General features: G+C 40.4%; 1 protein-coding gene across 1 annotated transcript in view; it reads left to right on the top strand.

The window, feature by feature from the left end:
- Nucleotides 1–293: 293 nt before the first annotated feature.
- LOC146460855 (dynein axonemal heavy chain 5-like) overlaps nt 294–26,939 on the top strand; it is a 69,544-nt gene continuing 42,898 nt past the window's right edge. Inside the window, exons 1-27 of the mRNA XM_085087808.1 lie at nt 294–658; nt 3,155–3,289; nt 3,991–4,078; nt 5,420–5,583; nt 6,510–6,687; nt 6,799–6,974; nt 8,765–8,941; nt 9,555–9,668; nt 10,018–10,125; nt 11,099–11,545; nt 12,051–12,136; nt 13,217–13,544; nt 14,573–14,779; nt 15,612–15,929; nt 16,131–17,271; nt 18,164–18,399; nt 18,514–18,618; nt 19,333–19,446; nt 19,989–20,051; nt 20,582–20,820; nt 22,059–22,299; nt 23,094–23,293; nt 23,760–23,913; nt 24,571–24,734; nt 25,202–25,304; nt 25,758–25,862; nt 26,133–26,294. Coding sequence (XP_084943934.1) covers nt 497–658; nt 3,155–3,289; nt 3,991–4,078; nt 5,420–5,583; nt 6,510–6,687; nt 6,799–6,974; nt 8,765–8,941; nt 9,555–9,668; nt 10,018–10,125; nt 11,099–11,545; nt 12,051–12,136; nt 13,217–13,544; nt 14,573–14,779; nt 15,612–15,929; nt 16,131–17,271; nt 18,164–18,399; nt 18,514–18,618; nt 19,333–19,446; nt 19,989–20,051; nt 20,582–20,820; nt 22,059–22,299; nt 23,094–23,293; nt 23,760–23,913; nt 24,571–24,734; nt 25,202–25,304; nt 25,758–25,862; nt 26,133–26,294 — 5,715 coding nt within the window. The 5' untranslated portion in view covers nt 294–496. The remainder of the gene's footprint in view (nt 659–3,154; nt 3,290–3,990; nt 4,079–5,419; nt 5,584–6,509; nt 6,688–6,798; nt 6,975–8,764; nt 8,942–9,554; nt 9,669–10,017; nt 10,126–11,098; nt 11,546–12,050; nt 12,137–13,216; nt 13,545–14,572; nt 14,780–15,611; nt 15,930–16,130; nt 17,272–18,163; nt 18,400–18,513; nt 18,619–19,332; nt 19,447–19,988; nt 20,052–20,581; nt 20,821–22,058; nt 22,300–23,093; nt 23,294–23,759; nt 23,914–24,570; nt 24,735–25,201; nt 25,305–25,757; nt 25,863–26,132; nt 26,295–26,939) is intronic.

The raw sequence follows: 26,939 nt of genomic DNA, 5'->3' as shown, positions 1-26,939 counted from the left end.
CAAATGTAAGAGTTAAACTCTCTGAGCAGCTGCATGAAGAACATCAAAGACTTCCTGAAGTTTCAAGTGACTTATCTCGATGAAACGATTTGTTTCTCACCTTTAACTCTTAACGCTTTCCTTTTGTCTCCACATATCATTTCCAGTGGCAAATATAAATCGCATTGAAATCTATTGTTTTAGAGACCTTTCATTTGCCATTTTATACTTGAGAGCTAATCGTTCGTTCGACCAATCAAATGGCTTGGTTCCGTCATGCATGATTTATTTTGTTTATTGCAGTCAAAGGCCGCTTCCATGGAAATTATAACTTTGGCTGAAATGTAGACTTGAAATGACTAAACGGATTCAAAACAAAATCTGAGGATTAGTTCTCGCCAGCCCTTAACGTACCGAAAACCCAGACAAGATCGAAGAAATATTTAATTAACGTAGAATGATTTGAAAGAACGTATGAGAACGTTTTGAGAACTACAAATTGTCATTTTCATCCATTATGGCGGACCAGCATGGATCGAGCCCTAATCCCGCACATCATAGTCGAGGCGGCAGGCATCGCTCCCGTAAGCAACAAAAGCCTTCCACAGCTGAAAGAGAGCAGAAAAAAGCATCCAGGCTGCAGACACTTGGACCAGGGGAATCGATCAAGGAAAAACAGGTTAGTCATTTGAGTAAGCGCGCCAAAAGTTCTTGACTTACTGAGGGTGAAGTTGATGTCACGCCACTGTCGTTCCTAAGTGCTACAGGAATGTTTTTTCATTTATTACAGATTTCTTAGAACCGCTTTCAAATCCTGTTATTGTCTCTCGGTTTATAAAGCGTAGTTTTTCTGCACCGTGTATTTGGAGTAGTCGTTGCGATAGGTTTATAATTCCCCGGGCATGATCTTCGTGTTATCATACACAGGTCCGTTTCACGATCATCTTTGATCATACTGATCTGAGCTAGTGGAAGTTTCCCTGATTGCCCTGTCAAGTATATACATGTAATGCCGCTGCTATGTACTCGCATGCCGTAATTAAAGTCGTTGCGATCGGTTTCTAACAAAAATACAGTAGCTTCGTAGGAACTGATTGTGGGAATGAGTTTTGCCCAATTAATTTGTCTGATGTATTTAAGCTTAACCCCCTTAAGCTTATTTGGGTTTTTCAGTTGCATTTGAATGCTTTTATAGTTCTATATGATCTATCTGTAAATCTCTCAGCACTCAGATCATTTCTACTGCACTGGCAATACTATATAAAGGCTTGCAGGCTTATTAATACTACCGGCATACAGTTGTATGACTGCTTTGTTGATTCAGCTGCTGGTACATGTAGCTGCATGTAGTTGTGTGAGCAAGCAACCAGGTACATGTATATACTAAAGTAAAGAATCCATTTTAACTGAGAAAATATTTTCCTCTTCAAACAGAATTTTAATTACAGAAGATTAAGCCCAATTTTGTGCACTCTTGAAGGAATAAATGTTTAATATTGGGAAAAGGCAAGAGTTTTACACTCAGTCTCTTTCACTTACCTCAGAGACGTCAGGGGCTGATTCAAGTGAAGTGGGTGTGAATCAACGTAGAAAAAATAAGGAGGAAAAATTTGGCAAAGGAAAGTCAGGAAGAAAAATTGCTTTTTTTCCTGACATTTTTTTGCCACTTTCTCTGACCCCATTTTGACTTTTCCTCTCTCCCCCATCTACTATCGACCCCCCATGTATCTCTGAGGATATTAACCACTTGAATAAACTTGGTGCTATCCTCTGTTAAATATTGCAATTACAGGGCAAGGTTACTCAGTAGAAGTTGTATAATACAGCTCGTAGGTTCAAAAGTCAATGATTTTAGTTTTGTGAGCCGGATAAGAACTGGCAAGTAAAAACACCCACCCCGGCTACACTGAATAAATAATTTAAAAAATGATTTTTTTTTTCTGTCTTCAAATCAAGGCTTTTATAAAGTGTTCTAGATTCATCTTTGCTTTTATTTTCATACACTTTAAAATGTGCTAAAATGTGCATGTACATGTATAATAATTATTTATATTTTTATTGCATAATATGCAGTTGAAGCTGATCATATTTTATCTGGACTCCACTGGTTCTCAAGAAATAAAACACAGTCTTGATAATCAAAACTCTGGTTTATCCAAAGTATAAATATTATTATAATAATTTCATCGGGCATTGCAGCATATTTTGCGGGCAAAAATGGAGAATTCATGCTGCTCTGAGCCAATAAGAAAAAAGAAAATAATGTAGCCAGCCAATCAGAAGTGCAAACCATTCAACTGTTTGTGCCATTTTCTTGCCTGTTTGACTGGATGCGCTGCCATTTGTTTTGAGCGACAAAATGGCTTAAATGCCTAGTAACAAAGAAGGAAATTCTCAGTTGTTTGTTTACTTCAAAGGAAGGTGTTGGTGGATTAATAATGTCTCTAGTAGCTCCATGGCTATTCCCCATCTTGGATTTCTGAATTTTTCCAAAACTTCAGGAAAACACCAAAATTGAAAGAAAAGTAACAAAAACCCATAAAGGAACACTAATATGAGCTAAAAACATAAAATTTATGGGAAGAAAGTGATTTTCCTTTATTTTAAAAAGGGATTTTCTATTTTCTGAAAAAAAAAACTGCCTGTCAAAAATTGGTTGACATAGTAACATCAAAGTCAACCAATACTAACTGACCACATCAAATTTTTACTAGATAAATTGTGAATAAGTCTTGAAGTTTGAGGGCTTTTGCTCATGCAAATATTAAAAATGAAAGTTATTCAGGTTCAAAGTCGCTGTGGGCACAATCGCCTACCCCCTGTCTAGATAGGGTTAAGAGATGCAGTATCTGTTCAAAAATAGTTTTGAGCAACTTTCTCACTGACAAAAAATGTAGTTTGGCTAATTGATTGATCAATACTTAATTAGAAATGAAATTTGACAAATCATGTTTTTAGAGTTAAAAACTTTTTGTAAAATATTGTCGTCTGATGTTAACACTAGTCTTTACAGTTTGGAAATAAACTCTGACACTGATCTTAGGAAAGTAACTCAGGGCTCACATGAAACAGCTTTTACATGTAACAACGTTGTAACACTGTTCTCAACAATTCAAATAGATAGTAATTGACCCTAGCCATTATTTTAACTTTTTTAATGATGCATTTACTCCAGCAAAAAGCCAGAGAAGAACGAGAGGCAAAGAGGTCTATGATAGATTTCCGACATGAATATGTAATCAGTACAGTTGCCAGCACTCTTGGACTTACAAATGAAGAAGTTACAGAATCTTTATTGGAAGGTACACAGGTATGTATCAGACTGAACGATCAATCAATCAATCAATCAATCAATCAATCAATCAATCAATCAATCAATCAATCAATCAATCAATCAATCAATTGATTCTTCAATCAGATATCAGTGAGGTAAACAGTAAGTGAGTGAGTGAGTCAGCCAGTCAGTCAGTCAGTCAGTCAATCAGAGTCAGTCAGTCAGTCAGTCAGTCAGTCAGTCAGTCAGTCAGTCAGTCAGTCAGTCAGTCAGTCAGTCAGTCAGTCAGTTTGCCAGATAGTCAGTTGGTCTGTCAGCCAACAACCAATCAACTGGCAGTCAGTCAGTCTGAATAATTGTTTAAACTGTATGATAATGTCAAAACTTGTTGAAAACAAAAATAGAATGCAATTTACATGCAGTGTAAAATACTGTACTCATAGAATTCTTATCTGAATCATCATTATATTTGCATTACACCTCCATGAAACAGTATGCTAGAAAAAGAAATGATCATGAGATTTGAGCAGGATCTGAGAGAGGTTGAATTTGATACTGTCAGAGAAAAAAAATGTCCCTGTGTACATACAATAGGGTAATGTTTCTTAAGTTAAATGAATCTGAGCTAAAAAAAAAAACTGAAAAAAACAGCATCATTATTAAAAAGCCGCAAGCCCTTCAATTATGCAAATACAACAATCATTTAAAATTGTTTTGACTGATTCCTGTATCTTTAGATTGAAACCATGGAGGACTTCTTCAAGGCCGATGGTCTTTCAAGGATTATATTTTACTTTCAAGAAGTTGATAACATACCTGATGCAGGTACTGTGTTTGCAGACAGATTTATGTATCACTATGGTAAAAATGTATAACATGCATAAACAATCACAGTGTCTGATCTAGGATTTCCATCGAGGGGGACAATGTGTCCCAGTCAACAATTTTCAGGTGGACATTTCAGTTTTTTAAGGGACACTAAATTTGTATTCTATTTAACATGAAAAACAAATCTGAGTATAGCATCACTTTCATACAGTTTTGTTTTCAATAAAGGTACAACTTCTGTTTAGAGAAGAGCAACTTTATTCATTAACAAAATTAATGTATTCCGGCCATTTCGATCTCTTGAAGAGCATTTCGGTGGTCTTGACTTTCAAATATGGCGAACCAGTGTTGAAGTCCTATAGTTTATGCAACCACTGGTGAAAGGATTGGATTTACCTGATTGTTGGCAACACGAACAGAACATACCCTTTCGTGGATCGTACTTCAACCATTTGTATTAATTTTTTCAAGCCAGGTATCTTGAAAGTTTCGCTTTGCAACTTTAGCTTTTGGTTCACTTGCCTGATCTTTTCCAGGCTCAGCTTCATCAGTTTCTGCGTTTTCAACATTGTTTTCTGGTTGTCCTTGGCCAAAAAATGCTGAAATCTTTCTTTGTTTTGACACGACCTCGTTCAGCTTGATCAGTCACCATCTGACAAGCACGTGGGTTTCAATGAATTAAACCCCCTATAACGTTTATGTCAGACTCGACTGGTATTCTCCACATTTGGGTTTTGGTTCTTGCATATTCTCCCCAAATTTTAAACAGGATATTGCTTTCAAAAGATTTTGAACAAGGAGAAATCACAAATTCCTTGCATCTACAAAATTTGAAGTGTGCCAAAATGACCCAGGCAACGAATTTGAAGGGGACATTTTTGCTCAGACTGCGCCAATCCTGCAATGGCGTGCTCTAGATCAGACACTGCAATCATGCAAAAGAAATAAATTGGAAAAATTGAGGTTTCAGAATTTTTTTTGCAATCTTCATTGCTCATGACATACACTGTATTTGTTGTGACTGTGAGGCCGGTGTGGCTTAGCGATCAGGGCACAGCGCTTAAAATCTGGAGGTTCTGGGTTCAAGTCCCACTCTGATTGCTAGCTGGAGTTGTTTCTCGGTAGCCCCAAATTCAACTCCTTGGCGGCACTTGTAATTTATAGCCAGCTTGTCTACCTCCTGCTAGTTGGAATTTTTAACCATGTGGTGTTCAATTTAATTTTTTTTGTGAAGTTTAAATGCTTGGCCTCAGTCTAGGACTTGTGCTTACCTATTTACATCTACCATGTATTTTTAAAATAATTGTTTATTTTTATGCACTACCATGCATTTTTCAGTTGAACATGTCAGGCTGGGACCTGGCGGAGCGCAGTCGGCAACTATTAGGACCAAGCCGAAAGTATTTATTACAGATACAAGAGACATCCAGCTTGTGGGAGCGTGTGTCTTCTTTATCAAGATCAATCCATCTAAAGCTCTTTCAATGGCTAACATCAGTCAGGTAACAACCTTCATGATCAGATAATAATTAATTTAAACTCTAAGCCAATGAAATCTACAGCTTCAGTATGGGATGGCCATAATCAAAGAGACTATAAAAAAATGTAGATACACTGTACAGGAGATGTAATTACAGGACTTGAGATTGTAAACCATTTCCAAACCATATCGGAAACCGCATCAGGAAATATAAGGAGTGGGTACAGGCAGAGATTTAGAATCTAGAGGTCCTGGATTCAAGTCCCCCTTTTGACCACTGGGATGATTGATTTCTGGTAGTTCACTGTTTCAAATCCTGGGCCATGCTTTAATTTGTAAATAACCAACTGGAAAGCCCCCGGCTGCCAGTTGGAAATTTTTTAAGATGTTAAGTTAAATGTTATTTCTTTCAGTAAATTTATTTATAGTCTCCCCAGTTAGCTCTACTGTGCTAAAATAAATTGACACTTATTTATGGAGTTATAAGTAATAATCAAAAATTAGGGAGAGCATTCAATGATCTTGATCCTAGGCTCTCTCTCCTTTTCCCCGGCAAAATCTGCGAGGGATGCCAGATACACTGCATGCATCCCAACATCCATTCATTCGTTATCCCGTACAATCTCAACTCCAATCTGTATTTTGAGTGCCTCCTTTCTACATGTACGTATGTCAAACGCAATTACATGTACATGTACTATAATAATATTTATTATTTATGCAAGTTGCAGCTGGATTTTCAGAGCAAACTGCCACTCAAATACCAGTGTTACATGTACATGTAGATAACAGAGGATCCTAATCATGCATGCATACGAGAGTGCCTGGTTTGAATGTGGATCACATATAATGCCAGTTGCCGTAAAAATTATTTCTGTAATCAGGATTGTTTATAAAAGATTTTAACTAAGTATGTCTAATTAGCAAATGATATTGTTTTGCATGCAGGAAACAACATTTGGTTTGTTAGACACTCGTGGTATTGGAGTCCTCCATTCTGTTGAAAGACTTCTCGGTGACATATACATCCCTGCACTTTCTAAGAGCTCTAACTGGGGCGAGTTGTCAGACAAGCATGGTGCAAGTGTGCGACAAGGTTTTATGAATCAACTGGACAATTTTGTTGGTAAGAAAGGATTCACGAGTTTAATGCTATTTAATATAATTCTAGTTTACAGTGTGATCATTCATTTTAAGTAAGGATTTAATGTAGTTTTTTGTGTTGTTACTTTCACAGGTATTCTTGGCAGTGCACAAGCTAGTTTAGATGATGCTGTGACCTTGAAGGAGTGTGATACAATTGACTTGACAAGAATAAGTTCCCCTAATGATTTCATAGCTGCTGCAAGTTCCACTGAGACGTTGGAGCAAATTGAGGAGGTGGTCACTGCTTGGGTCAAACAGATTGAACAGGTGATTTGGATGTTAATTTTTGGCCACAATAATTTATTACTCATTCCCATTTTGTGCAATATACTACCATTATTAGATCTTCAATGTACAATGTACATTCTAATTTGTAATGTTCAAATACCAAACTGCAATTCTCAGCCTGTACTTTTCACAATGAATAACCCATTCTTTCATGTAGTTGTCTCATTTCTTAAAAAAAAAATATATATAATTATATTAACTGCAAGGCTGCTGCCTAACAGGAGCTGGTAGCCTGAGGGGGAGAGGGAGGGGATAATGCACAAGAAAAACTGGGGAGTAGAGATGGTGGTGTGAGGCTTGAGTAGGGGAAGGTGGCAATAGAACCCGTGGAGCTGCTATTCCATAATCAATACTGTAGATTCTGGTATCGTGCCCTGATTGTTCAGTTGGCTTTGCTGTAAATGTTGATACCCTGATGCTCTTACAATGCTAAACTGGGTGTTGCTTCTCAATTCGCCTCAGCATCCCATCCTCTGGTTGCTGATTTTTGTTGTGCCGTATTACGTAACACTGTATTTCTATGGAGCTTGTTCACTTGGTTGGATAAAGGGGAGTGGAAATCACCTTCCAAATGCCCCTGTTTTCCCCCCTCATGTTTTCCTGCACTTGTTGACCAAAATAGTTTTGTGACTCACTAGTTCGGAAAACATTGCCCTGTAGTTTTTCCTTTTCCTTTTGGAGAACATAATACATGTAATTCTGCATACAGTATGAGTAGGTTTCCTCCTCCCCTAACCCTCCCCTCCCCTCCCCTTCCCCCATTTCTTCAATGTTGACGTTTCTCTAGCAACTTCCTTAAGATTGAAACAAAGAAATCTCATATGCTATCCTTACAGTACTTCTTAATTTTTATAATAATAATTATATAATTCTTAAGTTTAATAATAGTAAACAGTCATATTCTTGTATGAATGTAAATAAATGAGAGATATATTTTGAACTGCGGATGAAAGATCAAATAGAAGAAAGATCCTCGCAGTTACTACGCAACTTAAGTAGTTGCGAAAAGAAAGCCTGAAAAAAATTCAGGCTTCAACGGGATTCGAACCCATGACCTCTGCGATGCTGGTGCAGTGCTCCACCAACTGAGCTATCAAGCCAACTGGGCGCTGGTCATATTGTGAGTTCGTAATATACCCGTGAAGGATGAGTAAATAAATGAAACATATATTTGAAGTAATATATCAAAAATGAGGACGAGTGTTTCATCAGATATCCAAACACTGAGAAGTAGGTTGAAAAAACGAGGTGCAGCCGAGTTTTTTTAAACGACTTTGAGGTGTTTGGATATCCGATGAAACACACTTTCAAGTGTTTGATATGGCTTCTCAAATGATCAAAATTCTTGGAGAAATTCAAGGCTAAAGTTGGCAAGATTTTATGGTAACTAGGATCACATATCCAAACCACGGTCACGGTAGTGATTTTCTTTGTTTTCTCTTGATGAATTATTAATGAGTTTGAGAACTGCGGATGAAAGATCAAATAGAAGGATCTTTTTTCTATTTGATATTCTTCTATGTAGCTTAAATTCGTAAGTATTAAACTGTAATTGAAATTAGTAGAACGTTTCTTACATATATGTATAATTATTATTTTATGTAACTTAACTGTCCCAAATTAGTAGTAAAGAGTAATATTTCCTTGGCTGAAATACTTCACATGTTAATAACGTTGTTCATTTCATTTAATTTGTGAACGAAAATAGAGAAGGCCAGCGAAAGAGAACATTTCATTTCATTTAATTGTTGGTGTGTCTTTGGCTCTAGGTTTTGGCGGAGAGTGAGCAAATGAGAAAGGAAGCAGACGATGTTGGCCCCAAGGCAGAACTTGATCACTGGAAGAAAAGAATGGCAAAATTCAATTCACTTCTGGACCAGATCAAAGGCCCTGAATGTAAAGCTGTGGTCGGAGTTTTGCATGCTGCCAAATCTAAGCTCCTAAAGGTTTGTTCAATGTTTCTTTTACTCCCTAATTAGAACTGATACAATTTGGGATTTAAGGGCCCACAAGACTTCCCGATTTTGCCCAGAAACTGGCCTTAATTAGCGTTTTATCTACATCACAAAATCTGTGAAAATTACATGTAACACCCAGAGGTACATGTCCACGTAGACAATTGATGGGGCTGGAAGAGGTTACAAGCAGATCCTTCCTCTATAGACGAAAAGGTCAGGTTTTACATTTTGAGAGCAAGCGAAGAAACGAAACATGTCTGACGGAAAGAAAATAGGAAGAGTTCGGCAAATACCTTTCCCTTGTTCTCTCTTTGGCTATACAGTGGTTCGCTTGTAGCCAGTGAGCGTATTTAAACACGCAAGCGCGCGTGAAATTTGCTATCCGCGAAGTGACATGTCGCGTGGGTCGCGTCTCCTCGCGTGAGGCAATTTTCACGCGCGCTAGCGACTACTCGCAGTCGTTTTCTTACTTAGCCCTGAGCTTGCTTCTACCAACATGTTCCATGCCATTTACTTCCCTGCTAATAACATTCATACATTTTTGATAACTTTCATGCTTAATTTTTCAGCCTTGTTAACTTGTTGTTTTTCTTATTTTCAGACTTGGCGAGATATTGATAGCAGAATCACAGATTACGCAAACGAAGCTAAGGACAATGTCAAATTCCTTTATACGCTGGAGAAATTCTGTGAACCACTCTACAACAGCGACCCAGTAAGTAATTCACTGTATTAACTTGTCAAGGTATTCCCATTTCTTTAGCCGCCGTGCAAGAGGACGTAGGAGACTTGTCCACGCAGGCAAACCTGAAGTCTTTGTTTAGCGCTTCCAAATGCTTTCATTTTTAAAACTTTTCACGTTTGCTGGATGCATTTCGGGCATTTTTCGCCAGTAACTACATACAGTTTTTCTGTCCAGTCAAACTAAATGTTTGCTTTAAAACAGCTCTCAGTTTCATGCCAGTAAATAAAATGATTGATTGTGTAGCTGTAGGTAATAAGGCTAGCCCACGCTTCCTTTTACATTTCACATGACTGACCTTGTGTGTGCTTCGTGTTGTTAGATTGGTATGATGGATGGCATCCCAGGACTGATAAACGCCATTCGCATGATAAACAGTTACTCCAGATATTACAACACGTCCGAAAGGATGACCGCTCTGTTTGTGAAGGTAAGTGTTGAGTTCAGCAAGGTTTAAGACTGCACAGGAAGTATGTAACCTGCGTTATTGCCGTGGTTGTTGTTAGCTTGGCAAGGAGAATAGGAGTCTTGAAGGATACGAGGATACAAGTTAAAACATCTCAGTTAGGACCGATTTCCAATGTAACGTGGTCCCTTGTCAACTGTGTAAGCAATCCGTTCTTTCTGCTTGACACATCAACATTTTTTCTGTCCACACCCATGACAAGGAGTGTGTGATTTCAGAAGGGAAGAGAGTGGAGCAGGTAGTTTTCAACCCAGCCGATCCAATGCTGGGGTTGTTACGCAACGCTCCTGAGTAGAAGCGTTACTTGACGACCCAAATAGTGGTCGCATCCGAGACTAGGGGGTGGGTAATTCTCGAAATTTTGGACAGGAAGTGCTGACCAAAATGACCAAAATCTGTTACCCTAGTTTTGATAAAAAGGCCGCAAATACCCTACCCTTTGTTGTGGTACACGCCATGCAAAGGTCGTATAGCATATATTTGGGGAGCAACACTCACACTCTTGTTGGGTGGAGGACGGCACCAAAGAAAATCTAAAGAAATTTGTAAATCGTTGCTGGCCTAGTCTTTCCTAAAAGTCCGTTTCCTTGATGTTCAGTCAGTCTCTCGCGCTATTGGTGGCTTCTCGCGAGTCCTTCGCTCGTCCCTCGTGTTTCGCGCCTTGCGAAGTGGACTTTACATACCTGTCCGCCAGGCGCTCAGACCAGTCTACATATAAGTCACTATCTTAGTGTTATATCTTCGATGTTAGAACTTAAATCGAGCCTTGCACTTTTAATGTGAAGATACAATGGTCTCTCTGGATGTGAAAGGGCCATTTTCACCAATTGACTGTAATACAATAATGAATGAACATTGTGACCAACGGCACAATGTCATCTCATTTCACAAGTTATTCGTTTACAAACAGAATTGTATTCTTTTTCCTTTATTTTAGGTCACCAATCAGATGATCACTGCATGCAAAAGTTACATAACAGAGCACGGCTACAAGACAGTGTGGGATTACCAACAAGAAGAACTCATCGCTAAACTAAAGAACTGCATTCGACTGAATGAAGAATACCAAAGGTGCTTTCAAAAGACTAAACAACGCCTCGAAGAAAATCCCGAGGAAAGACAGTTCGAGTTCAGTGAGATGTACATTTTTGGCAAAATCAACACCTTTGCTCGTCGCTTGCACAAGATCATTGAGATGTTGGACACAATGAAAGCTTTTTCATGCCTCGGGGAGTCTCGGATAGAAGGCATGGAACAGCAGTGGAACAAATTTGTCTTGATTGTGACAACGATGAGGAAGAAACCTTACGACTTGCTGGATTATCGGAAAATGGATTTTGATGCTGATTTTGAGGAGTTTAAACGACAAATTAATGATCTTCAGGTACGTTGTGCAGTCTTTTGGCCACCAAGTGGTTTTTGTCCATCTAATTTGAACACAGCTTTAGTCAGTTCGTACTCAAGGAGATGGGTGAAGTTCTTATTTTCCCTGTTTCTTGTGAAACTGCTAGTTGTGCGTGAAAATAGCAGACGTGAACGCGGACAGAAAAGCTTAAATCAATTAATTCAATTACCAAGCCCAGAGGTATTCTTTTATCTTTCTCCTCAAACAAATTTAAGCCGCTCCGTTGCACGCGACGAAATTCGCTCTGACAAAGGGCTAACGCTCGAAACGTTAGTACTCGAATGTCTTTACGGTGGCCAATTTACCTTTAGTTATCAACTCTGTTGATAAACCAAACATTCATTACTAGTCCCTACCGATGTAGCACCACAGTTTTTGACCCCCTTATCCATTCTAGGCAGTCACAGCCTTACCGCAGGCTGGCTGAGCAAAAATGTACATGTCTTTAAGAGTTTCAAAAATACAGTCTTGTTAATTTCAACAGGTGCAACTTCAGATTTTTATGGACAATTCATTTGACCGGATTCCTTCAACCCAGCGTGCCTTGAGGTTAATACGGAAATTTGAGAGGTAAGCGAGCAATTTTAAACCAGACGTAATTAAGTATTTCGATAATGGGAGATCACTGTTAACATACATGCGCATGTAGAAAAGATTGCTCCCGGTTCCTATCCACGTGTCCCGGATGTGTCCCGTGGTGCAATGCAAGATTTGGGTTGAGTTTGCTGGTTGTTCTTGTTCTTGTTCCAAGGGTTTTCAGGTAGTTCTCCCGTTTTCGTCCTTTCACAGAAGCCAAGATTTCCAAATTCAGTTTGACTAGAAAGCAGTGAACCTACAACTGTACAGGAAAACAAGTTGGTTTTTGGCGCTAATTTCTTTTTCTTCTGCAGTTTCAGTGGTAGCAGTATTTATTTATTTATTTATTTATTTATTTTTTTTTTTTGGGGGGGGGGATTGAAACTCGAAAGTGAAATACTGCACAGTGAAAATACGTGATTATATTTCAGAGAGTTGGTCATAAATATACGAGATAACAAATGGCAGGAAATTCCCGTTCGGAGCTTTAAAAGGGCACTGTCACGACGATCTTGCGGTTTTTTTTTTTTTGGCAAAACTGCTCAAATATTTGACAAAGAACCTTTTTGCTGGCATGGAATTGCCGTTAGAGCATCAGGAAGAAAATAGCAAGTGATTTCTCCGAGGAAGAACTAACTTAATCAATCGTTCTAAAGCGACTTCTCTAAAATACACAGGAAGAACTTGAAAAAACTGGCCAATTCTTTCGAGTTGCATTCCATTTCCATCCTAGTCATCCACTGCCAAACATAATTAATACTAGTTTCTGTGTACTGGTCGGGTTATTGTCAACAAAACTGAATCATTATTTTAACGATTCCGTTGATTCAAATATGCTTTTTTGCCATTCAAAGTGACATCGAAATAGGTGTCACTGCCCCTTTTAGTCGGTGAAAATACTTGAGATTTAGCTTGGTTTGCTCGCGCACAGTCCTCTAACATGTTTCTCTATTGGTATTGGGAGGAGGTCATTTTAATGCCATCCTTTCGCCTCTTGTGTTGATGATATGAGCATTATATCAGGTGGAAGGTAAATCCCGTGTCTGGCTTAACAATTTCAAACCTTTTTAACAGACTTAATCTCGAGAGCTTGAAAGACACGATTCAAGAAAAATACGAGCGAATCCTGATGTACTATGGCCGCGACATTGAAACAATTCAAAAGATTTACCAGAGACATCGGAACGACCCGCCAATAGCCTGGGACCTACCGCCAATCGCAGGCAAGATAGCCTGGGCACGACAGATGTATCGCCGGATACAGGAACCAATGGAAATGTTCCAGAAGTATCCCACTATTCTGCAGACCCCTGACGCGAAAAAGATCATAAAGAATTACAACAAGCTGGCTAAGGTGTTGTTGGAATTTGAAGTGCTGTATCACCAGGCATGGATGCAGCAGGTAGGATGCAGTTGCTTTTGAGAATAGACCGCGAAGAGAACGAAATTTCTTTGATATCAAGACGTTCATCAATTTAAGTTTGTAATTACCTTCGTTTTAATTAAACACGGTCCCGCACTATAAAGGGAACCTTTCCCTTGGCATGGAGCCAGTCATGTCACTTTATACACTGAATTGTCAGCATCACATGGTCCGTTCGGCTAGGTATATGGTCCGTTCGGCTAGGTATAATAGAACATTGACAGAGTAAATTTGACATTTTTATTGGTGGATAAAGCTCGATAGAATTTTGCCAAAAAAAGAAAAAGTGTATTTATGGCTGAATTGCAATATACTGTATGTCCAAAATATTGTTGAGGCTTTTAACCTTGGGACAATTTGTATTTTTGAAGACATGTTTGACTTTATTTCTTTGAAATACCGATTCCACATCGCTGGCATCTTTCTTTCTCATTTCGTCCGCCATCATTAATGTGGCGTTAAAGAGGTGTCGGACTGTGATAAAAGTGGGTGGAGCTATCGCCTTTATGGTGCGGGTCCTTGTTTGACCGTTGCTTTCCATGTAATCAGTGAAAATGATACCGGAATGTCATCGCAACGTACGTGCCCTTGTCTGTTTGCGTCATAGAAAACATTAACATCTGGTTGTGCCATGTCTGAGCGTTTTATGTGCTGTGCTGTACAAAACCATGTTCTAGTTATACAGTGATCAAACCTTCTCGTAAAGAAAGAAGAGCACAGTCACAGAGGCTAAGATGACACTAACAAACAAACATCTGTCGTAACCACGGAATTGTTCTTCTTTCGTATTTGAAATCATCAGCTTAAGCGCGTATGGAAAATTGTCCGTTACTTCTGTACGTTCATGGGTTCGACTTCACTGTGGTATTTCCTACATTTTTCTTGAGTTCGCGTTCTTGTGGAAACTGAACATCTCCTTGTTTCAGTGTAAAATGTTGATGCGATTTGAACTGAGTTGAAAACAAGGTGCTATTTTCACAAATTCTTTTTTTTTTGTATCAATGCAGGTGGAAGTAGCCAAGTCTGGTCTCCAGGCCTCGCTCCTCGTACGCCATCCCGAAACCAAGGAGTTGTTCGTGAACTTTGACCCTCAAATTCTGACTCTCATCCGGGAATCCGAGTGCATGGTTCGCCTGGGTCTGGACATACCATTTGGTGCCCAGACCCTGCTCCAGAAACGACAGGCTATAAAGAAGAACTACAACAGACTTCAGGTAAGAAACAAGGAGTGAATCAAGCGATGGAAGCGCGAATCTTTGAGAAAACTTAAACCAAACACAAAACTTGCCTGCAGGAGGGAGGGATGACACCCCTAGCTGCTTCATGTTACTTTGAACAGGTTAGCCTGCGGCTACGTTGCGAACCTGTTGCTTTGCAGCGGAGTAGTGACCGATTGGAGAAAGGGGTACTCATGCAGAGAGGTCAGTTCCGCCCAGAGATTTAACACATACAAACTCTTACCGAAATAGTACCCTTCCACATAGATAAACCTTCCCCCCTCCCCTCCGGGCACTCTCCCAAAAAGTGTGCCCCCCTTTTTTTAACCTTTTTCGGAGGGATTGTGTTATCTTTGCTTTGTAATTTCTACTTAAGTTTTGCTTCCTTTTCAAATAGCTAAATTTAACTGTTACCCTTTCGGTCGGTTCACAGTCTATTTTACGACCCCTTAAAGTACTGAAACTCCATCCCGGGTTTGTTACATCCTCTGTAGTTCTTTAACGTTCCCAAAGTAGAGACAAGACCGCGATATTCGTTGTGATCATCCGAGCCATGTAGGTGTGAGACCATTTGCAAATGTCATGTATTCATGTATGAGATTTGGAATAGTCTCTTCACTGAATTGTCACTTTTTTCTCACTTTTATCAAACGAACTGGTTTTTAAAATTGACTGAAACCTTGAAATAATTGAAACTGAAATGTGGCGATGTAGCATTTTTCTTGAGAAAATTGTTTTCAACGATAGATAGCGCGGAGGGATGGCAACAGATTGTTTTTTCGACTTTAGTTTCATCTTCTGACATTGCTCGAATTGATCTTTCTTTTAGCTTCTGTTAGCTGAAAGCGTCCGAGTGTTGGGTAGAATACCTCCGGCGTTTAAACCCCTCATGTCGCCACATCTTGCAAAAGTGGACGCAGCAATCGATCCCGGTCTCACCATGCTAAACTGGACTTCTCTGAGTCTAGATACGTACATGGACAGTGTGTATGAGGCGCTCAAGGAACTCGAGCTGTTGATTGACCGAGCTAATGACCTGGTCAAGTTCAGGATTGAAGCTGTGTTGCAAGAGATGAGCAATACACCGCTTTGCGAGCTGCCTAGTGATGGGGCATGGACCATCGAGAAATTCCTAAAAAACACAGAGGTAAGCTCTTCTTTGTTTGCTATTGTTCCTCGTTTTATCTGGCCGGGGAAAAAAGTGAAGATGTTCGGCGAGGGGGATTTTTGCAATTTTGGAAACTGACCCTCCTTGTAATTGAAACGGCGTTGAAGAAAAACCCTTGTTATTGTTAGAAACTAACATTTATGTCCTCTCACCTGTAACCTGTATTATTCTGATTTCTAGGACCTTTGCAAGCGAGGATCTGAATTGCTGGAATCGAAGAGCGCACGTGTAGAAGAAGCTGCCAACGAACTCATTTCAATGCTCCTTGAATTAGATGAAGAAGATGAAGATGACCTTGACAGCGACGAAGATCAGAAAGAACTGGAAGATTTACCAAACGACGATGGAGATCAAGAGACAATTGTCCCCAGAGGGGAAAGTGCTCGCAGTCGACCCCGGACAGGGGGCAGTCGTCCTGATAGTCGCTCCGCTGGGAGCCGCTTAGGAAGCGCGGCAATCAGTCCAGCGGCTGCTGCAGCTAAGCGCAAGCGCGAAACGCGTGACCAGCTTAACATGGAAGCCCAGGAGCTGCTGACTCATTTTATCCATAAGAACGTTGATGCTATTGTGCGTGTTACACGGACAACGTTAGATTCAATGCGCAAGCGTGTACAGTCAGCCATTGCGCACCACTATATAGAGAAAGGGAGCTCACTGGGGCAAGGAAAGGATTCTGGGCCGGACTTGTCGCCGCTCTTCTCGGCGTATGTTACGTTGCAGATTCCGAACATTACAATGCAACCGGCTTTGGACGAGATTCAGCAAGGACTGAACAAGGCTGCACAGTATGTTGTGTCTGTTTCCAAAGGCATCTCACAGTGGAATAAAACGTGCAAAGCGCTCTTGAAAGCGGAAAAAGTGGAAAAGAAAGACAAGGATGATTCCGATAATGAAGGTCGGAGCCGCTCAGCAAGCAACGCTGGCAGTGACGATGAAAGCCGATCTGACATTGGGCCCTCCCGACGGGTCACGAGAATGCCAGCCGATAGTGACGCGGGAACGGTCGTGAGCATGGCAATTTTCCCTCAGCGAGCGAACTACTTTAAGAACGTAGCTGAGAATAAAGAAATTGCTAAACTCGTGTCTTTTCTCTCAACGGCGATTAATTCGCAAAAGAAGGACGTAACGACTTCTCTGGAGTTCTTCAACAAGTATGAACCTATCTGGAAAGAAGACCGTGAAACGGAGATTGCTAAGTTTCTGGAAACTGACCCGAAGCTCTCGGAGTTTGAAGCTCAGATACTGAAGTACAAGGCTTTGGAGGAGACTATTATGCAAGAACCAGAATCTTATAAAGCGGGTGCCATTGCTTTGTTTACAGGTATTGTACATTGCGGTAGGATAACGGTTAAATGCTGTGGCTTTGTACGTTTCAGGGTTTTGCCTTTATAATTTCCCCCGAAGTTTTAGAAATCCAAAAATGCCTCTGTGGGTTCATAAGACGGACGTGAAACTTGCAGAATGTTTTGATGATTTGTAGGATGTTTGAAGGGAGGAAAGTTGTGGTGGTGGAGGAAAGTTTTGGTGGTGGTGGTGGTGGTGGGGGGGGGGGGGGGGGCGGGTGGGCTAGGGGGTAGATGAATTTTTAATACGCAAATCGAGAAAAGTTGAGATTCTAAGGTGGTTAAAAATTTAAATTCGAGCTTTATAAGATAAAATACATAGACACCAAACAGTCAGCTGACAATCGGACATGTTCTCGCTTAGTGGCGGACTGTCTGGAAGCATGTACAAACTTTTTATCCCTCAGTTATCATTTTCCTAAATCGCATGTTAGTTGATAAGAATTAACCGATATCGCCCGTAAATTTTGGTTATGAATGAGACAATTTTAGGAGCGGTCACACCTCTAGACCAATGACCCTGCCCAGGGCATTTGACATGTTTGAAGACGTTTTGTTAAATTCTCCACCATGTGGGAAAAATAATAAAAGATATTCGAGGCTTGACTACACGGCTTTCTTTTCTTTTTCGTTTTAATACTTACCTGCGTGTGTTAGTAGCTGAGGTCTGATTTACGGGGTGTATGAAATATCTCAGAGTCTCTTGCTCAGCTGATACCAAAACCCGTTATAGCCAATAGTCAAATGCCCAAAGGTGCGGCAAAGCGTTCCGTCAAGGAAACCTGTGAATCGCCTTTTATACTTATTCGTCAAAGTAAGGTAAAGAAACTCGCTCTAGTCACCTTTACTTTATTTTCTTTAACTTCTCAGAACGCCTCAAAACAGCGCTGTGCGCAGAAACCAGAGCTTGGTGCGTGGCATTCGGTCAAAACTGCAACGTACGATATCGCACAGAAATGGAGGAGATATTCACCTTTCTTGAGGATATCACCAAACGGCTTAGCCGACCTATCAAGGATCTTGATGACATACGGCACGCCATGGGTTCTCTGAAAGAGATCCGAGACAGAGAGATCATGATCGACATGTCCATTGGGCCTATCGAGGTAGGTCTCTTTAAGGCTCGCAGTTTTAAACTAATGTTGAACGGGAATTAGTTTGCAACATGTGCAATTCGTTTGCTTTCTACTCACGTATTGCCTGCGTGTTTTGTTTTCTAGGAATCGTACGCCATGTTGAATCGTTACGAGCTTCTCGTCGCCAAGGAAGAGTCGGAAAGAGTGGACACGCTTCGTTATTCCTGGCAGAAACTTCAGTCTCTGGCGGTAAATATTTGCAACCTTTGTTGTGTTTGCTGCACTTGCTTAATAGCGTGTATTTCTAGGGGACTTCAACAATGTTTTTTTTTTTTTTTTTTTTTCGGGTGTTTTTTCAATATTATTTTTATTTAAAAATTGTAAATACTTACCCTTCCTCGAGAGCAAAATGCTCGTGTAGCACTCAGAATTCTTGAAGGAAGAGCGACTGTTTGATAAGTTATTAACCGCCTTTGCTTGGCACAACGTCAGAACGTATAAAAAAATTGTCCCAATTTTCCTAAGTTGCAATCCATTTCCATCCTAACCGTAGCCAAATAACCCTACAAATAGTTTCGTTGCGCTGGTATAGTAACTTTGAAGAAAACTACACTGTTTTCTTTGGGTTCCATTGCCCTTGCAAACTGTTACCGAAAAAGCTGACTTAGTCCCTATAAGCCCCTCCTAACGGAGCCGCGAGTCATCACAACTTCTGTAGACAGAGTGGTGAAAAGGTAAAACAAAGCTTCGGCCTACTTGCTTGCAATTAGAGCTCCGTCAAATTCAGTACGTGTTCGTAAAGAATTGCAATTGCACACAGCGCAAGTGCCGCCCTTTGAGATTGTAATACATGATCAAGTACAAAGTAGAAAGTAAACAGTCATGTGGAAATAAATTTTTGCCTAATAGAAAGCATTTTTAAGCTGTCAACTGATTCAGCAAGTTGTTTTCCTCTTTTTCTAGACGGAGTCCCAAGGCCAGCTCATTCAGATTCAACCTAACTTCAAGGGAGGTCTTATCGACAAAGTGCAAGTGTTTGTGGTAGACGTTTCTACTTTCTCAACTGACTATAACTCGGTATGTTTTATATTTTATGCTTCTTTTCTATTGAAGACCCCCGCTGTTTAAATCAGGACTGAACTAATCTGCAATTATAGCGTGGCTCTGAATTCACTCATAAATTATCAGTTTACATAAGTTAAGGTGTACAGTTTGCGCATTAGAGGTCAGATCTGGAGGTCGGTGGCTCGAGGCTTACCCTCTTCCGTTGTTTTGTTTCTTTGAACAAGAAACGTGTGCTCCACGTTATATCTCTTCACCCAAGTGTAAATAGGTGGTTTCGACATACGTACTGCTCGGGGTAACCGTGCAATGGATTAGCATCCCAATGCTGTTAGTTTTTTTGGCCGTCATGGTGTGGGTCACTTGTGTGTCTTGCCCGGCTAACCTCTTTTTAACTAACTTGGTTACCTGTAAATGTTTTGCCTCATTTCACTCAGTCTAAAACTCCAAAAGCTTTACAAAAAGCTTTAATCCTTGTCTATGGTGTTTTGTTCTTTCTTTACTTATTTATTTATTTATTTATTTATTTTTTTGTTGTTGTCTTTTCATTTCACCAGAGTGGCCCAATGGTACCCAACGTTCCACCGCGCGAAGCCAGTGACAGGCTCATCATTTTTCAGGTGTGTTAAAATGTACTAAAATTTTCATTTAAAAAAAGGTGCATAATATGAATTTTCAAGAAATTACTTTCCGGCGTGATATAACCAATGAGAAGGAATGCAGACAGTTTCAGAAGATTTTCCCGCGCTTTGCACACGCTGCATGTCATGACGTTGGACGGTGTCGAGCGCGGGAAAATTGTGTTTGTATTGTGTTTTGATTGGGTTGTTGAGTTCATTTCTTTTGTTGTGATTGGTCAGATGTGATTTGGCTCTGGTTTTGCTCTCCCGAAGGAGTTCACTTCAGAAATCCTTCTTCGCGTGGAAAACGATGAAGATCTGAAGAGTTTCTGCAAATTTTCGTCTTTACTTCTGTGTTTTGCTTTTCTTCTCAAGTCTCCCTGGCAGAAGAGAGATTGTAGCTTGATCTCCTCTTGGGGTAAAGACAACCCTGGATACTGCTAGTTTTGAATTTGATTGCTATTTTCGGGGATCAAGTTTACCTAACTCAACTGTAACTGAATTACTTGCTTTTCTTTTTTAACTTTCAGAATCGCTTTGACGCGCTCTGGCGTAAATACATCACATATTCCGGAGGAGAGGAGCTGTTTGGACTCTCTGTGACGGAATATCCAGACCTTATGCAAATTCGTCGAGAACTTAATCTTTTACAGAAACTTTACGGCCTCTATAATGACGTCATTGACACTGTGAATGGCTATTATGACATTCTGTGGGTAGACGTGAATATTGAAAAGATTAACGTAGAACTGCAAGACTTTCAGACACGGTGAGAAGAAGACAATAACTGGTTTGTGCGATGCACTACTTGCCAGCGGTTGACCTTTATTTTTCCACTGTGTGCACCGTATAAAGATACTTGTCTCTACATTGTTCCTTACTTTCCGTTTAGTTGTAGCCATCGCAGCTTGTCGCAAACGTTTTCCCCTACTTACCTGTACTTTCGATAAATTGCGATAACGTACATTCCCTTTGATCAAGGTCAAATTCTCACGCAAGCTTGCGCGCGAGTTTTGCGTCGTCTGGCCACCAAATGCAAGTTAAACGCAAAGTGATATTCGTTTTAGGGGTGCTTGTAGGTTTTGCGAGGTGCGTGGTTCAGGGGAAATCAACTAGGATACTAGGCGTAGCTCTCCGGCCGTGGAGTAGCATCCCATCTGGAGAGGAAAAGCTCCAAATAGGTTGTTAAAATTTGATGGATTTCTCTACAACGCCCTCCACAGAAAACCCCAAACAAACAGCCTTATGATAAAGCACACCTTGGAAGTTTTCGTTTGATAGACTTCGGATAGTTTCTTATTTGCTCAGGAGATAACCGATCGGGAGAAGTACGCGACGCTCGTGAAAATCGTCTCCAGCTTGAAGAAGGAGGTTTTGTTCACCCGCTCGCGTGTTTCTACTATCCCTGAGGGAAATAAGGAGAGCATTCTTATTTCATTCATTTGAATGGCCACGGTAGCATTTGTACTAAAAACTGTAAAGTTAGAGGCAACTCCTGGGGCTAAAGGTTTAACGACAAGCGGGTGAAAAGGTTTCGTAACTATAATCTTTCACCGCAAACACCTTAGTAACCCACCATCTACATGTAGTGACAGTACATCGTTTAAATGAATGCAAATATATGAAACATATATTTTGAACTGTGGATGAAAGATCAAATGGAACAAAGATCCTCGCAATAAGTACGCAACTTAAGAAGTTGCGAAAAGAAAGCCTGAAAAAAATTCAGGCTTGAACGGGATTCAAACCCATGAGCTCTGCGATGCTGGTGCAGTGCTCTACCAACTGAGCTATCACGCTAACTGGGAGCTGGTCATATTGTGCGTTCGTAATATACCCGTGAAGGATTAATAAATGAATGTAAATATATGAAACATATACATTGAACTGCGGATGAAAGATCAAATAGAAGAAAGATCCTCGCAGTTAGTACGCAACTTAAGTATATTGTTTGTCAACTAAATACAGCCTTAGTGACTTTATAAATATGCGTTGTTTTTTCCCTAGCTGCCGTAAGCTTCCCCGCGCCTTGAAAGACTGGCAGGCTTTCATGGATTTAAAGAAAACCATCGACGACTTCAACGAGAGCTGCCCACTGCTGGAGCTGATGGCGAACAAAGCAATGAAACAGAGGCATTGGGATCGGATAGCGGCGCTCACAGGACACACGTTTGACATGGAGTCTGAAACATTCTCACTCAGGAATATCATGGAAGCTCCACTGTTGAAGAGCAAAGAAGACATTGAGGTGTTATTAGCTTTTCGTTGTTACCATTCTTGTTAAACCTCTTACAAGTTGGTGGTCTGTTTTTGTTTAAAAAATCACTTGAACTTACAGCAAAAAAACGGTAGAACTAGTTACCCTCCTTGATTGTTCTAGATGACGTTACAATGTAGGGAGTCATTGAGAAATGAATCGTAAGAGTTGGTTCACACGAACAACGTAAACACAAATGCAAACGCAAGCACAAGCGCCAACACAAGAAATGGAAAATTTTTTTCATTTCCTTGCGCTTGCATTTGCATTTCACACGTGTGAACGCAAAGGCAAACGCAAGATAGATGAAAAATACTCGTTCCATGCCTATACGGTTTACGTTCAAACCAAGATGGTGTCCTCCTCCGCCATCTTTATATCTCGTTTCCAGAGTCGTTGTTTCCCGACTTCTGGTCTAGGGTAAGGTGGATTATGGGAACGAGATTGCCGCCATCTCGGGATACTGAAATGCGCTTGCGTAACTCATTCTGCTGCGTTTGCGTTCGTCGTGTGAACGTCGCTTGCGCTTGCTCTTGCGTTTGCGTCACGCGTGTGAACCAGCCTAAGTGGCCAAAAGACGTTGTAGTGGTTTTTATTTTAAAATCCTCCAGTTCGATCCAAAATCCTTCTTTTGTGTGGAAAGTTGCTTTCGCGAAACTGTCATATTGTACATATGTGACCGAAATATTGAATATTTAACAAAGCAATTTTCACTTTCCTCAAATGTGACAGAGACGGCAGAATTGACTAATATCACTAACACCGCTTCTTTCCCCCATCCGCAGGACGTGTGTATCGCAGCGGTAAAAGAGAAAGATATCGAAGCCAAGCTGAAGTCAGTCGTTGCGGACTGGAGCACACGAGAGCTAACCTTCGCCAACTTTAAGAACCGCGGAGAGCTGTTGCTGCGTGGAGACAACACTTCTGAGATTGTGGCATTGATGGAGGACAGTTTGATGGTGTTGGGGTCTCTAATGAGCAACAGGTAAACGTACGCGCTGAGCTACTCTGTGGCAGTTTTAAATTCAGGGTCGTGAAACCAAAAGCAACGTAATCAATTTAGGGACCAACCACTTTGCTTTTTTTAATTGCCGTCAAAACAGAAATGAAACAGTTGACATGGACATGATCTGTGCAAGCTGTGATTTGCGATTTGCGAATTTTATCCGTTTTTGTGACGATTTGTTAATCGCAATCCTTTGTTTTAGGTTCAGGATTTCAGATTTCGCGCCCTTTATTAGCCTGAAATGGCACGAATATATGCGACTCAAGTTGAGGACATACGACATTGTATTAATTTCTTTCCAAAATACGTATTCGTTGACCGTTAGGTTCAGATGTTGTTTTGTAAATTGGAAGAATCCACAGTCTAATATTACTAGTCGTATTGCTGTTGCCATGAGCGCTCTTACGGATGGGGATTGAGATTTCATTCTTGATCTTTTTGCCAGATACAATGCTCCTTTCAAGAAGAATATTCAGAGCTGGGTTCAGAAGCTTTCCAACACAACTGACATTATCGAGAACTGGTTAACCGTGCAGAATCTCTGGATCTATCTCGAGGCCGTTTTTGTTGGTGGTGATATCGCTAAGCAGCTGCCGAAGGTTTGTAAACATTTGTATTTTGGAACTGTTTATTTTGCTTACCTACCCACATATACCATCCACCTGCACCTGCTTACCTGCCTGCCTACCGTCCCAGGACCCACCCACCCTCCCTCCTATCCTCCCTCCCTTCCTTCCTTCCTTCCTTCCTTCCTTCCTTCCTTCCTTCCTTCCTTCCTTCCTTCCTTCCTTCCTCCCTGCCTCCCCACCCTCCTCCCTGCCTCCTTCCCTCCTTACCTCCTTACCTACCTACCTTACCTACCTTTCCTATCTACCTACCTCCTTGTTTACCTACCCACCAGCCTAACTACCTGTCTGCCTGTGTACCTACCTGCCTACCTACTTGCCTGCCTGACTACCTCCTTTCCTACCTGTGTACTCACTTACCTACCTATCTGGCAGCCTGCATACCTTCCTACCTTCCTACCTACCTACCTACCTACCTGCTTGTCTACTTGCCTGGCTGCCTACCAACCTGCCTATCTGCTTACCTATCTTCTGCCATTCTGGTTACTTATTTGTAGCCTACCTTATCACATACTTATTTCTCCTAGATGTTCCGACATTCTCATGACTTTCTTATTTAGCCACCCATTGATATTGTTAGAAAAACGTAGTCGTGACCACTTGTATATGTATTTATCTGTTTATTTATAGGAAGCAAAACGGTTCCAGAACATTGACAAACAATGGGTAAAGATCATGACTCGTGCGCACGAGAATGCAAATGTGGTGCAATGCTGTGTAGGAGATGAGACTCTTGGCCAACTGTTACCTCACTTGTTGGAGCAACTGGAGCTCTGTCAGAAATCACTTAGTGGGTACGTGCTGTTGTCGGCTGGATCTGTTGTCAAGTCTACTTTTCCTAACATTCTTCTAAAGTTACAATGTTTCTGAAACTCTTTAAGGAGAGAAATATTTTTCTACCTGTCGACCTTTCAAAAATACCAGTGGTACTTTGTAAATGCCTGTTTCATTAACAGGATTATTTGACCTTTATGGTAAGTGGTTAAATTACAAGGTTAAACTATGGGCTTCGCATTCGTATTCGTTATCCAGCTACATTTCCGTGAAATCTGTTCGGGTAAGGCGGTCACAAGTTCTGCTTCGCAGCCATAATGTTCTTAACATTAAAATTAAGGCAACAAAGACCACCCCCTAAAGGCCTATCTGGAAAATTGCAGGAAATCGTTTGTATGTACAGTAAAATTCTAAGTGTTATCAATAGTAGCATTCTTTATTATATGACACTGCGGCACGAGAAAAGCTTTTGTTCTTGTTCTGGCAGGTATCTGGAGAAGAAACGTCTTGTTTTTCCAAGATTCTTCTTTGTTTCCGATCCAGTTCTTTTGGAGATTCTTGGCCAAGCAAGTGATTCACATACTATTCAGGTGAAAGCCAACAATTTTAAGTTTGAAAGTGCACTTCAGAGTTTTCCTAGGATAACTGAGAATTTCCCGGACACACATTAATTTGAAAATTTGCCAGAATACTTTGATTGACCTTATTCCGGAATAAGAATGAGCAGAATAGCTGTTAGATTTCTCTGTTTAGGTAAAATCGAGAAAACGTATAGATCTACAAACTTTAGGTGAAACACGATAATTTAAGATATTGTACATTCCAATAACTTCAAAAACCTCTCACGAGGAATTTCTAGTAATCATTGCATGTATTCCTACTCTGGAATAGAGTCAATCGACCGCACCCTCAGTCTCCATTTTTCCAGGTCTTACAGAATCATACTTGATTTGAATTTTGTCTGTCACTCTTATAGTAATTTTACGGCATTCAGGATAATTTTATTATTGCATTGTAAGTAAAACTTATGATAAATGTTTCAGGCTCACTTGTTGAACGTGTTTGATAACACAAAGAACGTGAAATTCCACGAGAAGGATTATGATCGGATTCTGGCAGTCATCTCGTCTGAAGGTGAAACAATCGAGGTGAGCCTTTGTTTGTTTGTTATTTTGTGCTTCATTATTTTATTATCCTTGTTACGTTAACAAGAATGGCTTAGCAGTAGTCGACCCGTGACCAAACGTTACTCAAAGACAACTAGCTCACTTATGCGGGATCCAGCATAGCGCGTCTTGGCCTAATTGTACTATTCTGAATTCTCGCTGTCGCGTCAACACTGTTGGCAGTCTATGGAAGTCGTTTGTGTGACCATTTTCCATTTCTTATTGCCTTGTATTTTGTTTTGTTTTCCTTAGCTTGAAAAACCCGTTATGGCGCAAGGCAATGTTGAAGTTTGGCTGGGTACCCTGTTAGAGATGTCACGCAAGTCAGTGCATCACGTGATTCGCACGGCGCATACCGCTGTACAGGATCAGGGATTCAATTTGCTGGAGTTTCTCAGTACATTTCCAGCGCAGGTATTCTACCAAGTACTTAGATTAAAGGCTAGGTGCTTTTCGGGATAAAATCCCAAACTTCCAAACGCGTTGTTTGTCTGTTCGGAATTACAGCTAACGATTTAGTTAAGATGTGGTCCATCTAAGACGTCCAAACACTTTTACCTCGCTTCCGAACTTTTACACGCGTTAGGGAATGTGATGTTACCGCTAAGATTTGATTTAATACTATACTCAATTATCCTCTCCCTTTGAGGGCGTTAGCGATCATATTCTGATCTAGGGCTGTCATTTTAATAATGAGCTCCCTCTCTCACTGATAAACGCTCTGCTTAGACTGTTTTGCTAATACGCATCACAGTCTTTTCATAATTCTCCATTTCCTGTAAAACTCCCCTCATATCAGTGAATAAGGCTTCTCATGCTGTCGTCACTATCCGTTATAATGTAGTTCAGTAGGCTACTTTCGATTTATTTAAATTTAATTCGAGGTCCAGAGGACGCAAACAACAGAAATGAATAAACATGATTATTCAGTTTCCTTTGTTTGTGTCCTGTTGGCCTCATTGTCAAGCTGAATTTTAAGGAACCTATTCTAGTGTATCTAAGATATTCTGCTAAGCTTTCGTTAAATTAACACTAAAATTTCAAAGTAAAAGAAAAAAA

This window comes from Pavona decussata, unplaced genomic scaffold (assembly GCF_977016875.1).
Source record: "Pavona decussata unplaced genomic scaffold, jaPavDecu1.1 SCAFFOLD_207, whole genome shotgun sequence".
NCBI classification, from domain to species: Eukaryota; Metazoa; Cnidaria; class Anthozoa; order Scleractinia; family Agariciidae; genus Pavona; species Pavona decussata.
This window is presented reverse-complemented; position numbering and strand designations above follow the sequence as displayed.